The sequence below is a fragment of the Fukomys damarensis genome, unplaced genomic scaffold (genome assembly GCF_012274545.1).
Source record: "Fukomys damarensis isolate Sample0158 unplaced genomic scaffold, DMR_v1.0_HiC HiC_scaffold_19, whole genome shotgun sequence".
In the NCBI taxonomy this organism is placed as follows: Eukaryota; Metazoa; Chordata; class Mammalia; order Rodentia; family Bathyergidae; genus Fukomys; species Fukomys damarensis.
In genome coordinates this window covers 48,110,241-48,125,841 of record NW_022900931.1, presented here as the reverse complement: position 1 = coordinate 48,125,841, position 15,601 = coordinate 48,110,241, and the positions used below count along the sequence as shown (strand labels likewise).

General features: G+C 47.1%; 1 protein-coding gene across 3 annotated transcripts; it reads right to left on the bottom strand.

The window, feature by feature from the left end:
- Nucleotides 1-4,466: 4,466 nt before the first annotated feature.
- Slamf9 (SLAM family member 9) lies at nt 4,467-12,689 on the bottom strand. 3 transcript variants are annotated; one of them, XM_033765701.1, is made up of 7 exons: nt 12,589-12,689; nt 11,342-11,379; nt 7,341-7,898; nt 6,994-7,134; nt 6,174-6,515; nt 5,036-5,308; nt 4,467-4,707 (listed from the first exon to the last, which is right to left on the bottom strand). In XM_033765701.1, the coding sequence occupies exons 4-7, from the start codon at nt 7,061-7,063 to the stop codon at nt 4,484-4,486; spliced, it is 909 nt and encodes a 302-aa protein (XP_033621592.1). In that variant the 5' UTR covers nt 7,064-7,134; nt 7,341-7,898; nt 11,342-11,379; nt 12,589-12,689; the 3' UTR covers nt 4,467-4,483. The 3 variants fall into 3 exon arrangements, with proteins under 3 accessions (XP_033621592.1, XP_010614984.1, XP_033621591.1); XM_010616682.3 differs by having other exon boundaries at nt 6,994-7,898; XM_033765700.1 differs by lacking the exon at nt 12,589-12,689 and having other exon boundaries at nt 6,994-7,898; nt 11,342-11,394.
- Nucleotides 12,690-15,601: the final 2,912 nt, after the last annotated feature.

Genomic DNA, 15,601 nt, shown 5'->3' with positions numbered 1-15,601 from the left:
TCGTGGAGCTCTGCACAACCGAGCAGGGAAAGCGCCACGCGAGCTACCGGTCCGGACGGCGCCCGGGGACCGCAGGAACCGGGCCCTTTGCGGAAGCCGCGCAAGCCCCACTTCCTCGGTAATCCACCTTCGATTCTCTCCCCTCACTGTAGGGCGAGCCACAGAGGCGGCATCCAGGGCTGAAATCTGAGCGGGGCCCGGGAGCACCAGGCACCAGGGAGCGGCACGCTTCTCCGCCCTCCTCCCGGGGATCCACCCAGGCCCGGGGCTCATCCGATCTCCTTCACCATCCCATTCCCCACCTCCACTCCTTTCCTCCCTTGCCGGACTGGAAATACCTGTCTGCGTTGGCGAGCTACCAGATCTGGCTTGGCGCCTCGAGTGTGTGCGCTTGAAGGAGGCGGCTCTGAGGTTGACGTTCCAAATTTGCTCCTCTGGCCTAGCCCCACACCCAGAAAAACGGGCCAGGAGGGTAGAGATGACAGGCATCCGACAACGGAGATTGGAAGGAGAGGGGGGAAATAGTGAGCTTTTGCTGAACCCCCGGAGGGTGCGAGACGCTGAACTTTCAACTCTTAGGAACCTACACAGAACCCTGAGAAGTAAGTTTAGTTGCGTTTGATGAATGTCACCAAACCCAGTTTTCGGTCAGAAAGATATCTTGCCTGTCTGCCCCTCGGAGTTTTCTACTTCCTCAGCTTGGTACTGCTCAGGATGCACGGTTATTTGCCTTCTCCACCACGCTTAACCAGTTGTCGCCTATCCAGGTCCTTCCCATCTCATTGGTTCCTCTGGAAGCTTTCCTTGCTCTCACCTGAGTCTGAAATACGATGGACTCACACCAGGTGTGCCAGGCCTCGCATCCATGGAATCATCCTGCAAGGTCAGGGTGGCTGTGAACTGCGCCAGAATCCCTATCATGATGTCCCTCTGGGTGGTCATCCAACGCCCATCTGAGCACAGCCTGGCACTCCATCCTTAGCTCTGACTGCTGGAATGGGGCTTCCTCAAGATGTAAATGTCTGGATGCCCTTTTGTCCAGGATCGAATGGAAGAGCAGTTGGGGGAAAACATGCAGGAGCAGGGACGTTGTCTTTTCTTCCACCGCTCCAGTGGAAGTTCCCAAAATAGTATCTCCACACACTGCTCTCCAGTGTTCCGGAATTACACCGCCCTCACAGGTGGTAAGACTACCGTGATGACTTGTGAGTGGGCACTGCACCAAGACAGAGTGGAAAAGTTAGTCTGCGGGGAGCCTTTTTGATTTCTTCACTCCTCACCAGCCAACGGACAGATCTCCCTTCCCCATTTGAGAATCTGCCCCACCTGTGATCTAAACATTTCATTTCTGCTCTTTGAAGTCCTTTCTGAAAGCTAATCTCATTTGAACAATAAAATAACTTTTTGTAAAGTGAGATTTTAAATGGTCTTCAATTTTTTAAAAATTTACCTATGTTCATATTTTAGAAGCTTATTTATGTTTTATTATTTATTATTTTTATTTTTATTTTTTAGATAACAGAAATTGAACCCAGGACTTCACACTTGCCAGGCAGGTGCAGCGCCATTGAACTAAATCCCTGGTCCTATAAGTTTTATTATTATTGTCATTTTCAACTGATGAAAATGTGTCTTGAACCATGGTGGTCTGGGTTTTGTGGGCGGTGGGCTTGGTAAGAAAAGGAACCTAGCCCCATAACTTGTTCCCTCACCACCCTAGAAGTGAAAGTTGATAAAAACAGTCCCAAAAGTTCTAACCTGAAGATTTTCCTGTTGCATTTCCTTGACCATGGACATTTATCTCTGCGAAAGTTTATTCAGCTACATAGGCCTCTTAACCTAAGTATCAGCCTGCCTGTATATTTTAACTTGCCAGCAAGAATATCAGAAATGGTGATTCCAGGGACTCTCTTGACCATGAACACTGGCCCTCTTACCATGTTAGAAAAGAAGCATGGTCTCTGGTATTGCCATTCACTCTCTGTGTATTTGTCTTCTGTCCCAATGAGGCACTAAGCTCTGTGAGGGTGTTGATCATGTCATCCCTAATTTCCCCAGATCCCAGAGTCTTATCAGAAGAGCTGCTGCCCTGACTCTCTCTCCTGGACTGCCACCTATCATTTTATCACACTGTGTGGTGCAGAGTTCCACATTAGTGTATTACCACTTAGCTTCTGTCTACCTTTTGCCCCTTTTCCTCTTTCCCTGGGCTCACTCCTGAGCACAGATCAGAGTTTCCTCTACTGAGACCTGTTTATTCCCTCCAGAACACCTCCCCTCATGCCTCCCGCCATGCTGTGTTCCACCCTTGTCTTGAAATTGTATCCTTTCACCACAGAGTTCACCACAGAGAACTCACTACAGAGTTCCTCTGTCTCTCCAGTGCTGGCCCAGTTCCTGACACTTAGTAGGTGTTTAAATAGTATTCCCTTCCACAAGTTTCTTGCCACCTACTTCAAACACTGAGGAGGATTCACAACCTGCAAAATGGCTATCAGATGATTATTATTCTGGCCTCCAGCAGAGGAAGAGGCCGAACCTTTCTTATAAACAACCTTTTTGAGGTCTCCACTGCCCTTTTCCAGCTGTTCTGGACTGCTTAGACCCTTTCTCTGTTCAGAAACTGAATGTGAGAAGAGATTGCCAGCTCCAGGGAGATCCTAGTCCAGCCACGCAGGGACCATTTGTTCTTTCATTTACTTTCTGGAGACCAGGTTCGGAAACACAAGAGAAGTAGACAGGTGGTCTGTGTGTAAGCTGGGGTCCAGGTGATTGTTTTTCCAGGTATGTAGTCTGCAGCCCTGGAGTGATGCTTCCTGGGAAAGGTATAAAAGGAGCCAGAAGCTGTGGAGACTGGCTGCAGATCTTTGTATCAGTAAGACTGCTTAGGGCCTAAGGTTGGACACAGAGATCCACCCTTGGCCTAGGAACTGCCTTGCAGAGGGACCAGGCTCTGGCCCTTACAGAGTAGGGTGGATCCATTTGCCAGTCTTAGTGCTCTGGGAACTGGTTCCAACTTCATCACTTCTTACCCAAGCCCAAGGGACTCCATCTCCATCTCCTACATAGACACCTAGGGAGACTCTTGTCTCTTGGCTTCCAGTCCAGCCCCATTCTGCTCTCAGAGCTTCCTACTGTGCTGTTCTAGTGTGTCTCCCAAAAGTCCTACTTTGCTAAAAACAGTGTCCTGGTCTCTGTGGTTCTCCAGTGCATCTTGATACCCTTTGCAGGCTCACATTGCTTTCTTGGAAGACACTTTGGAGATCAGCATCTTTCTGCTCAGAAACAAGAGGGGAAGGGCAGGGCCTGAGAAATGACAGCCACATCTCCCTACCTCTTGGAATTCTCAGCATTCCCAGACCAGCCCACCTTGATGCAAGCCAAGGGGCCTGTTGAGATGGATGCATCTCTGTGAGAGCTCCCAGCAGCTGCACCTGCCCGTGCCTTTTCTTTTAAGCACATGCTGCTTGTGGAAGTGGCCTGCGGCTCAACAGATGTTCACTAAACACAACATTCCAGGCCAGAGGCAAGCGGCAGGGCAAAGCCGGGTCCCCTGAGATCTCACCCAGTTGCCTCCCACCACATCCTACACCACCTCCGCTACCTGTTCTGTGACTTAAGTGGCTTCCACCTTCCCTGCCCATTGGAAGCTACATAAGTGTGAGATCCAGAAGTCTGATATGATGGAGATGGGCAGGGGCACACAAGGAGGAGGGAGGAATTAGTTTTAATCACTGTCTGAGGCAAAGAGTAAAGAACATGAACTGAGGGCATGTGCCAGGGTTGTAGGGTGGACATTAGTCCAAGACAAAATTCCAGAAAGAGAGCCAAGATATGGAAATCTACAAAAAGGAACAGATAGGACAGCAATATCAACCACAAACAGGTGTCAAGGGTTCAGGATCTCAGCTACTGATCCAGTAGAGTTGTCACTCCTCTGGGGTAGGCACCAGAGACTCAGAGCAGCTAGTGTCAGGGAGATGAGAGATCAGGTTAAACTTTGACCCAGAGCAGGACAGAACTAGGTGGGGTTCTTCCCAGTTCCCTGGGATGGCTTCTAGGACAGGGTGGCATAGGTGCAGTAATTAAATTTATCTGCCAGAGTGAAAATGGGGACAGAAGAGTCTCAGGAATAACATCTCTTTTGTGCAGAATTCAAGTGCCTGAAGTTCTCCTATTTAAGACTTGCAAGTTTAATTAGGTTAAGGAGACTCATTTACTGGTCTCCTTTAAAATACGTAGTTTAGTACCTGGTGGCAATGGCTTGGATGTAGTAAGAGCAAGACCTACCTCACTCTGGTGGGTCCTTACATTCACTCTGCTCCCTAAAAGGCAGGCCTAAAAAGACCAGAGATGGATGCTGGGACGGAAGAAGGTAGGGAGCAGGTTTTACCAGAGTTGCCCAGTGAGACAGACAGAGGACCAGACGCAGCTCCTCTAGAGCAGTGGCCTTGACTTGACTTTATTCCTATATGGCCTTTCCTCAGGGAAGGGGAGGCCCTTGACACCATCCCCGAGTCCACCCTCTACCCTTCTTCCGCAATTTAATTCTGTTCCCCTTGAGTCTCCTTGTCCTTGGCACTTCGCTTTTTTTTGGAATTCGGGTGATCCAGAGCCCTAAGGCTAGACTTATCAAGAGCACGAGGAGGAGCAATCCCTTGGCTAGGAGGCAGGAGGACACCGAAGGCGTCTCAAGGTAGCCAGGATCTGCGAAAGAAGAAAGGAAGGAAAAGGGCCTCATCAAAGTGAGCAGTAAGTTAAGATTAGGGACAGAAAACTACCCAAATTCTACAGAGGGGCTCTTACAGTTAGTGTTTTTTTCTCTGGAAACATATTCTACACCCAGAAGCTCAGGAATTGAGATGGGAGCACACTTAAGCCAAGAGAGAGAAGAGAATTTTGGAAGATGGGTCCCTTCCCCAAGCCAGATGTGTGAAGCCTCTGCGGAAAGGGGTTAGGCTCTGGATTCCATGTGATCTCCTAAGAAGAGCTCCTAAGAGAGCTGGTGCCTGGGGCACCTCTATGAACCTGGTACCTGCACAGAAAGGCCCAGCAGTGACGGGACGAGAAGTGATGCTGCTGATCGGGTTGCTAGCCCTGCAGGTGTAGGAAAGGGCTTTGTCCCCAGGCCTCCAGTTTGTTCTGAGGACAGAGCCTTCCTGGGCTGTGTCAGCACTGTCCCCCAAGGTGAGCCAGCTATAGGTGACATCCGCGCCTGCTCTCTCCACAAGGCATGCCAGGGATATATTACAGGCACTTTCCCCAGGGATCTCAAAGTTCACAGCAATTTGGGGCTGCGACAGCCGTCCTAGATGGGGAGAAACACAAAGATCCACTGAATGGTCCAAGAGTTGTCTGTCTTCTCAGCTCCTCAACCGTTGGCTACTGGTGCTTGTTCGAGGGCCTCTTCACACTTAAACAACAAATCAGCAGGACAAAATGCACACCAGCCCCATAACACTTTCGATTCCAAGGTTCCCGGGGCACCTGCTAAGGTGATAGAGCTGCCCTTGACATATTCCCTCCACTATGCTGCTCTCCCTTGCTATTGTACTCCAACTTCTCCCAAACCTTCTTCTGGATTCTTGATCTCGCAAAACATTACTGTGCCTCCCAAAGCCATTTATATTTTAATTAGTGTCTCTACAAGATTCAAGGTAGATTTGATGTGATGGGCACAAAGACTTTAGTTTCAAGTCCATGGAAGATATTGATAACTAACCTTCAAATGGCTCAAGGGGCTAAAGGACTCAGGCATGGAGGTGGGGTTCATCTCCAGGACCTACAATCTCACAGGGACAGAAAGTTCCCTTAGAAGTCTATACATGAGAGCTAGGGATTTAGCTCAGTGGTTCTGCTCCCTGGCTTGCAAGCACAAGGCCCTGAATTCAATCCCTGGTGTGAAAAAAAAAAAAGTGTATACACAAAGCCCTCATCCCTCTCTCTGATTGGGCACCTCCGTGGGAACAGCGTAGTGCCCACCGCCTCCTTACTCTACCTCACCATATGTGTTGCTAAGCACAGATACCAGCCGGGCCCACTGGAGACCATCAGCCTTCTAATCCTAGCTCCTCACACCATAATTCTGAGTCCTAAAACCCCTGCTCCATGGCTTGGAAAGCCCAGGAGAGCTAGAAGAAGCCAGCCCTTATGGTTCCCCCAGTGTAACTCACGGTAGACACGTAGGTTGTAGTGTGGCGTGGTGGAGAGCTGGGATGTCTGCAGATTGACTTGAGCTTGGTAAGACCCTGCGTCCTCCCAGCTCACATTGCTGATGTGCAGAGAGTAGCTGCCATCCAGGAAGCTCACTCGGCCCTCATAGTGAGGGTCCACCACCATGACACTACCTGGATATCCTTCTTTCCCTGGCACCACTGTGGCAAGTCTCTTTCGGGAGAACCAGACAATGCTCTCAACTTCCTCATCAGGAGGTATTTTCAGGGGGAGGATGATGGACTCCTGAAGGGCTGCAACTACTTCCTCAGGCTCCACACCATCTCCAGAGTATGCTTTGGCTGCAGATGTGAGAAGAAAAGAGACATAGCGCAGCTGGTATCTCTGGGCTGCTGAGCCTGGCAGTGGGATCCTTGGCCCACCTCAGTTGAACCAACACTCAGCCAGCCTCCAGTTGCCTCTTCTGGCTCTAGATTTCCATTGCACCTGAGCTGAGGACCTAAAGGGTTTGGATTTCATCTGTCTCTTCACCCTCCAAATTTTATCTTGGCTTTGCCACCCCGGGACTTTTCCCTCTCCAGTATCCCCAGATATTCTCTTCTCTTGATCTTTTCCTGGAGCCATATGCCATTCCTCACACTTCAGGAAAGCCCCAAAGAGTCTAGCTCCACTGCCTGCCTCTCAAACACAAGGTCCCAAGTTCGATCACTGGCACCAAAAAAAAAAAAAAAAAAAGAGTCTTGCTATGTCTGGGACCCAGCAGAATAAAAGAAGTGCAGGACAAGAAGGCAGTCCTAGTAGGAGCAGACAGTCACTTACCTTCCTGGAGCAGCAGGAGAAGGAGCAGCCAAGACCCCATGTCAGCAGCCCAGCCCTGGAAGGATGACATGGTCAGCACTCTAGGATGAGGAGAAGACAAGCTGGTAGGAAGCTCCTTGGTAGAGTGACTGGTTGGCAGTCCTGAGGAGAGGGAAATAATGCTCAGCCTTACTTCCTCCATCCTTATTAGGCCCCTCCCTGTGCCTCATGGAGAGAGAGTTTTCTCTCTGAGCCTGGGTGTTGAGATGGCATTTCCACCGACTTGCCTTGCCCATCCATCATGATCAGCTCAAATCCCATTTCCTAATGACTTTCTTGACTCCTTTTGTCCCAGACCCCATACCTACCACAAGCCCCAATCTCTTAAAATACTCCCTGGCTTGTCATTTCGCTTCGGTATGCTCTGCCGCAGCTCTCTCTCATAGTTCCTATGTTGCTATGATTACTTGATCATATAAACATCTTTATCTCCCCTGATAGATTCCATCTCTTATTTTCTCACTTTTGCTGAGCCCCTGCAAGACAAGACACACGTGAGCACTCAATTGACATCATTAGAGTGAATGGATTAAGGAAGCCGGTTATGTTTCCATTAGAGATACTGGGGTGGGGGTTGATCCTCTTTGAAATAAACAGTGTTGACCAACATAGATCCAGGTTGTTGATCTAGCTATAGGAAATCAGATTCAGGAAGACATTGAAGATCAGGGTAAGAAAAGACTTTCTGACAGTCAGAGCTGGCTAGGAACAGTGGGTTGCCTTGGGAGGTAGCTTCTGTCCCCGGTGTTCAAGCTCAGACTGGTCCATCACTTGATTGGGTAGTGTGCAGTGTCTCTGGCATCAGATGGATCCACAGGCAGGATAATCTTCACATTTCTCCTAATACTGAAGTCTCTGAGTCTGTGCTGTGATGAGGAAACAAGAGTGGTTTGTCAAGACCAAGGTGTGACCAAGACCAGAGGCAGATATGCTCAGTTCCAATCCTGTGCCAACATTTCATAACTTTGGGTCAAAAAATCTAGCATTTGATCAGGTGGTTATTGAGCAGCTTCTACAGCCCAAGTACTGGGCAGATGAGAGTGATTCAGATCATAACTTTATGGAAGTGATAGTCTCACAACGGACCCTGAACAAATAGCAACATATGTGATGAGTCTCACCACAGGAGAATTAGAAGAGCCTATCACAAGAAGATGTAGCAAAGGTGGAGTCAGGAGGATGGAAGGAAAGCTATTAAGAACAAATGACATTTAGGCTAAGACCTCAAAGATGTAGGATCTGCTAAGTGTAGAAGAGAGATAGCTAGTCTTTTTTGTTTTGTTTGTTTGTTTTCTTTGGTATAGGGGATTGAGCCATCTCTCAAGCGCCGGGAAGGTAGGCTGGGCCCCGATCTGCTGCGGGAAGGAGAGCCACGCCTGCTCCCGACCCAGCAGCCATTGCTCAAGAGCTGGGAAGGTAGCCGCGCCAGCGCCCAGAACCCCCATAACCCCACCACCACCACCACTCTCAGACCTCCTGACTGTGCCAGCCTTTGGACCCACTCTGCAAAGACAGAGGTGGTCATCAAGGGTATTTTTCTGAGTTCCCAACTTTGAACATCTTTAAAGAAAGGGCGTGGGAAACCTGTAATAGAACGTTGTGGGGTTCAACCATTCAGAAGGATGGGGAACTCAATCTGGGCCCTGCAGCCCGAGGTCAGTCAGCATCAGGGGGTTCAGCCATCAGCTTACTGAGATCAGGGGTCTTGCATCCTCGCTCTGTCTGAGCCATTAAATGGTAAATACACTATATTGAAATTTTGCTCACTGCAGACATGTTCTGGACTGCTTCTTGATTTCAATTTAATTCAAATGATTTAAGGGTGATAGACTAGTGACTACCACAGGTGGTCAGTGTCCAAGTTGTGCTTGATCTTTATGTGTTGCTGATTGTATCAGCTGGGGTAAAGCATTGCCATTGATTTGATGAGCTGTTTTCTCTGATGTTATGAAGATGAGAATGATTGTGGATCGTTAGACACACAGAAGCTAGGGTACAACTATATCAGGAAGATTTGGGTGATAATCCAGAGATTAAACCAAGGACAGTCCAACAACAAAAATTAAAATGAGAAAACACTTAAGCAAGACACAAGGACAGACTTCCAGTTCACCAATGGCAAACAGTAGGGCAAATGAGGATGAAAAGGCCAATAGTGAACCACCAGAACACTCTGAACTCAAAGCACAGGAAGTAACAAAACAGATCAATCAGGCTCCAGAAAAATTCAAAACAGAAATAATTTCCCAGATAACCACAGAGATAGTGAGCAACATGGAAGTCGTGATTCGAGACTCTAGAGCAGAAACTGACAAAAAAAATAGATGAGCTCAGGACCACCATAGAAGCCATGAAGGCCCAGCATAAGAAAGAAATGGAAAAAATAAATGCCCAACATAGGAAAGAAATGGAATCCATAAAACAGATTCAAACAGATACCCAGGAGATTAAACACTCTATTGAAAGTGTACTACCTAGACATATAATAATCAAGATCCCAGAAACCCAACAGAAGAACAAAATACTACAAGCAGTAAGAGAAAAGAAACAAATCACATACAAAGGAAAGCCCATCAGAATCACAGCAGACTTTTCAACACAAACCCTTGGGGCAAGGAGAGCCTGGAATGAGATATTTCAAGTACTAAAAGAGAACAACCTGCAACCTAGACTGATGTATCCAGCAAAACTCTCTTTGGTATAGGGGATTGTATTTTGGACCTTGCTGCAAGGCAGGCTGCAGAACCACTGAACTAAATCCCCGGCCCTGAGATGGATGGTCTTACAGATACTCAGTTTATGAGTATCCTCATCCAGTCAGGGATGAGGAGTTTATTTCAAGTACTAAAAGAGAACAACCTGCAACCTAGACTGATGTATCCAGCAAAACTCTCTTTGGTATAGGGGATTGTATTTTGGACCTTGCTGCAAGGCAGGCTGCAGAACCACTGAACTAAATCCCCGGCCCTGAGATGGATGGTCTTACAGATACTCAGTTTATGAGTATCCTCATCCAGTCAGGGATGAGGAGTTTATTTTATTAAAGTAGACCAGGTTTCAGCTTAAGCATGAAACTTTTTAAATAGTCTTCCTATTTATTTAAAAAATAAAATTAGGGGCTGGGGATTTGGCTCAGTGGTTCCACCACCTGCCTCAAACGCAAGGGCCGGAGTTCGATTCCTGGTACCAAAACAATAAAATAAAAGTCGACCTAACAATACCACTATCTGGCCTGTAGCCAAAGGAAATGAAACAGCATGTTGAAGAGATGTCTGCATGGCCCAGATTCACTGCAGCACTATTCATTGTGGCCCAGGTATGGAACCAATGGATGAACAGATGAAGAAAATGTAGAACATACACACAATGGGATACTATTCAGCCTTAGAAAGAAGACACCTTGTCATTTGTACCAACAGAGATGAACTCAGAGAACATTGTTAATTAAACCAAATCCGGCACAGGAGGATAAACACCATACAATCTCACTTAAATGTGGAACCTAAAGAAGTTAAGCTCACACCAGAGAGTAGACTGGTGGTCTCTAGGAATGGGGAGTAGGCAGGTGGGTGGGGAGACAGTCATAGGACACAGAATTTCAGAGAAATAAGTTCAAGAGTTCTATTGTAGCCGGGCGTGGGGGCACATGCCTGTAATCCCAGCACTCAGGAGGCTGAGGCAGGAGGATCGCTGTGAGTTTGAGACCAGCCTAGGCTACATAGTGAGTTCCAGGTCAGTCTCAACTATATAGTGAGACCCTGTCTCAGAAAACCAAAAAAAAAAAGAGTTCTACTGTAGAAGGCTGGAGATTTAGCTCTGCCTGCCTCACAAGCACAAAGACCCAAGTTCGATCCCGGTACCAAAAAAAAAGTTCTATTATACAACATGGAGACTAGACTTAGTGTATAGTATTCTTAGAAATTGCTGAGAATGGATTTCAAATATTCATACCACAAAACATAAGTATGCAGAGTAATTTCTAGGTTAATTAGCTTGATTTATCCATTTCATGATGGATACATATTTTTAAAATAGCATGTTGTACACAGTAAATGTCTACATATTTTTTGTCAACTAAAAAAAAAAATTAAAGCAAAGAATTTTTAGAAAGAAAACAAGGTCACCAGCACAACAATCAGAATTGAAAGGGTAAATGTACCTGTTATATTCTCTGAGTAACAGATGCTGGTGTTAGGAGTGTAAGAGGCTTATCGGCGGGGGCGGTTTTCTGCCCGTCACAGATAAACAGGTAAGGAAGCAGGGAGAGCTTCAGACCATGATGCAGATCCCACCAACACTGCCAACTTACATGGAGCTCTGGCATGAAGTTTGCCCAGCACAGACGGCCTGTGTAGGACAGAAACATCCAGGTATGAGGTCCTCCCTGTGCAGGAATACTCATGTGATGCCACACTGTGTGCCCTTATTGGCTGGGCCTGGCAGGAAGATTGTGGATCCTGACCATGTGGAGACTGTCAGTTCGTTGTGCCTCTTGCAGCTGAAGATGAGTTTTCTCTTGAAGGGAGAGCTGAGGGGCACCTCCGTGGCTCTCAGAGTGAGTAGCCTGATGGCTAGAAAGGATCTGCACTCAGATTAAATTTGTCTCCATACATAAGCATAACCAGGAGAAAAATGATTGCCACCTCCAGTCCTCACTGGCCCTCCAAGTCCAGCGTGGAGAGAGTCATTTCTCACAGCGTGATTGATGAGTATCTCTCAGCCCTTCCTTCACAGATGAGGGGCCTCCAAGAGTAGTCACACAGGCTCTCCATAAATTTCACTGTAAATTCCTCAAGGGTACACGTCCCTCACACTGTCCTTAATCTCCTGATACCTGTCACATTGTCACCTCAGTGTGTCCAGGCAGGAAGAGATCCAGTCTAACACCTTGCTTATAGCACTCATTTAAGGTTCCCTTTAGTCCCGCCTGTTCACCACCTGATTTCTGAACTGCTGTGGTGGACAGACTTATGACTGAGTCCCCCTGCAGTTTACTCCCTGGGAAGGCTCTGCTTTTCTGCTTCCTGGCTTTTCCTGCGACATCAGGAGGTGGGTCAGCCCAAGAACAGGAGAGACTGGGACATAAGGGGTGGTGGGGTGGAGTGCTGAGTAGGTATACAAATGCCCCAGGCTCCTTGCTCTCCTGTGGGACCGTTCTGATTCTCGTTCCTCTGAAGACTGAGCTCCAGTTGTCCACAGCAGTAATCAGCTACTGACACACCCTTTGTTGGCTTTTCTCCCTTCTCTGTCACAGTTTCCTCATTCCTTCTTTCTGGATCCTGTCCCAGAAAGATTTCCTCCTCCCAACTTTCTTTCCAAAGGTGTGTTTTGGAGGAAAACTACGCTAAGACATTATTATGTGACAAAGTACTTGCACCAGTAAAATCTAGATCTCCTCAGTCTTCTGCTTGGGTTAAGAGAAAAGAAGTCAATGGAAATAAGCTTCCCATCCACCCAAATTCTGACATAAAGCCTTGGCAGAGAGGGATAAGTGAAAAGTTTGGCCTTTTTCTAATGGGGAACATGGTGTGTGGTGGAATAAACAAAGGGCCAAACCTTTGCTCAAATTTTCTCCTCTGTATCTCTTTGGATGTGAAATGATGGGAATCAGGGTTGGGGATGTAGCTCAGTGGCTCCATGCCTGCGTGGAAAGCTCAAGGTCCTGAGTTGGATTCCTTGCACTGGAAAGGAAAAAAAAATGAAATGAAAGGGATCTACACAACTGAGGCATAGTCCTGAAAGAGCCAGAGCAAGTAAGTTCCAACCAAATCGTCTCCCTCCCTCCCCAGGCAAAGCGTGGTGAGACCTGAATGTGTCCTCTATTCTGGGGTTGGCCTGTGCACTTGATCTATGCTTTCTTTTTTTCTTTTTTTCTTTTTTTTGTTTTTCAGTGCCCGTAGTACAAGGGCGATTATTCATCGGAACCATGAAGGAGGCTGGATGAAATGAACATGGTCTGCTAATTGTTGAAGTGTGCCTCGAGGAGCCATTATGAATCAGAGGAGAATAGAGTGCTTCTCGCGGAGGGACCCGCCTGGCCAAACCCTGGAGGTGGGAGCGGGCAGAGCACACTGAGGTGCAGAGAACTTCTCGACAGGGAGAATCGAGACAGGAAGGTGGAGAAGAGTTGAGATGAGGCAAGAAAGACGGAGACAGCTCACCCGGCCTTGTAGATCTGGTCAAGACCTTGCACCTCGCACCCTCAAGAAGTTTACCTTTGACAGGGAGGGAAAATACAGGATAAGAAATAAAGACAAAGCCTAGGGTAGAGGGAACATTTATTGCTGGTGGTCTTTTCTTCAGATGGGAAAGATATGGATACATTTGAATACCAAAAAGAGGAGCCAGTAGGGGCAGAGGCTAAAGATGCAGGCAAAAGCAGATGTCCAAGGGAGCAAGGCCTCTCCCCGACCCATCCCTCTCCCTCAGAAGGTAGAAGGGAGCTGAGATTCAGAGCCCAAGAAAAGCTCAAGATTGTGAGAAGATCTTCCACTATAACCAGAAGAAATGGGCAGAGATGCTGTCAGGTTTTTGTGTGTCAAGAACTTAAAGGGAATCCTATCTAGTGGTTTCAATTTTCCTGTAAACTGGAGGTTTAAGTGAAAGGCAGACATTTTGAGAGAATGAATAGTTTGGCTTTTCGTTTTTGTTTGTGGTACTGGAGATTGAACTCATGGACTCCTACATGCTAAGCAAATGCTCTACCACTCAGCTACCGCCCCAGCCCTTTTTTTTTTTACTTCATTTTGAAACAGAGCCTTGCTAAGTTGCCCAGGCTGGTTTCCCACTTGCGATCCTCTTATCTCATCCTCCCAAGTTTGGGTTTTTCTGTGCTGGGATTAAATCCAATGCTTTGTCCATGTTAAGCAAGTGCTGTATCCTCAGCCCCTGGATACAGTTTGGAACAGGTGGGGAGATTACATTCAGGTTTCTTGGGTCAGTCACAGTTAAAACACGTTGTCCAGGCCTAATTATTAATAATGCCCTTTTTTGTTTTCAGAAGGTGTCCTGGTTTGGAGGGTACATTACTTGGGTACTCTGAAACAGAGGAAAAACTATTCTAAAGCAATCATGATGAGATGGCTAAAACCGAAGAGTAAAAGACTACCCTTAGATTTCTGGGGAAGAAATTTCCCTGAAGATCTGCAAGGAAGAAGTAGTGCCGCAGTGGATGAGACCCACAGCTGGAACCAAACTGTCTGTGTTCCTTCCTTTTGCAGATGGGATAATCACACTATCCACTTCATAGGGCGGTCATAGAAATAAAATGAGATCGTGCCTGAAAGCACTTAGCCCAGAGCTTGACACACAGTGAAGGCTCAATGAATGCGTACTGAGGTTCTTCCTGAAGGTTAAGCATAAAGATCACGGGCATTGGCATTATGGGCCTTGGCAACAGACCAGAGTCTGTGGTTATTGAAGAGAATCTGCCAGAAGTCTAACATAAGACACATGAATAGGTTTATTTGAGAACAAATCAGCCTGGTCTGAGGGACTGCAGGTTCTGTGCAAAAAAAAAAAAGCCAACCCAGCTGGGTGTTTTTCATGCCAGCTGCCTGTTCATCAGACCAGCCCCTTATGATGCAGGGGTGAGAACACCAGGCTGCTTTCCTTAATCCCACCCAGGAGCTACTCATTCCTCCTTCTCTCCCAGGTATCATATATCCCAGACTGGCTCATACACGTACCCTTCTCCCTAATTATCTCTTGTCTCCTCTTCTTTCCTAAAATGAACTGGTGTGTGTTCCTCTGGGTCACATGTCCTCTGCCTCCCTTATGCTTATTGCTCTCAAAATATAGATGTTGTACCACCTGCATTAGAGTCGCTCAGCGCAATGGCTGAAATGTCAATACCTGTGGCCCCACTCTAACCACGGGGTCAGAGAGGGAGATGGGTCCAGGAATCTGCCTACTTATCAAAGTGGGTCCCCAGGTGATTCCACTGTAAGCTGAAGTCGGAGAAAGGCACATTTTGCCTGTTCTTCTTTTCCACTGGAGGGGAGAAGTTCCCCAGCCAGGGAATTTTGTCTCCAGTCACAAAAGATTTCTTTTCCCCCTAAGCTAAGCCATGAAATGACACTGTCTTGTTTCCTTCTGAGAATGGACTTTGGAGAACGTGAGAGGGGCTCTAAGGGCTTTTAATCTGTTTTCCAAAGAGCTGTCTTGTGGATTGCCAGTGGAGGCAAGTGCAAGGCCACGGAACTCTGACCTGAGACCTCTGCTTTTATCTTTTACACATGGGGGCTTTGAAGCAGCACTTGTTTGAAAATTAGGGCCTATTGCTGAACATTTTTAAAAGTGTTTAGAATCTACTAATTTTGTCCAACTCTATTTTACAAATTAAAAACAAACTCACAAATAATCCCAGAGGTCCAGGTGATGGAAAGAATTCTTCAGTTCTACACACTTTAATGACAAAGCTAAGACCAAAACTCAAGTCTTTTCATGTCTTCTGGCTTGGATCCTACTTGATTAAACAACTTTGGGGTATACCAGAAGTACATCCAGTGATGTCCTGGCACATAGAAAGCCTTCAGCAAATGTCATTGTTATTGTGGTGTCGTTGTTA

What these genes read in the sequence shown, in the direction of transcription:
- Slamf9 (XM_010616682.3), bottom strand. Translation starts at nt 7,174, where the DNA reads ATGGAGGAAGTAAGGCTGAGCATTATTTCCCTCTCCTCAGGACTGCCA. An exon ending in TCTCCTGCTGCTCCAGGAAG is followed by an intron (nt 6,516 to 6,993) that starts GTAAGTGACTGT and finishes TCACATCTGCAG; the next exon opens with CCAAAGCATACTCTGGAGAT. An exon ending in CTACAACCTACGTGTCTACC is followed by an intron (nt 5,309 to 6,173) that starts GTGAGTTACACT and finishes CTCCCCATCTAG; the next exon opens with GACGGCTGTCGCAGCCCCAA.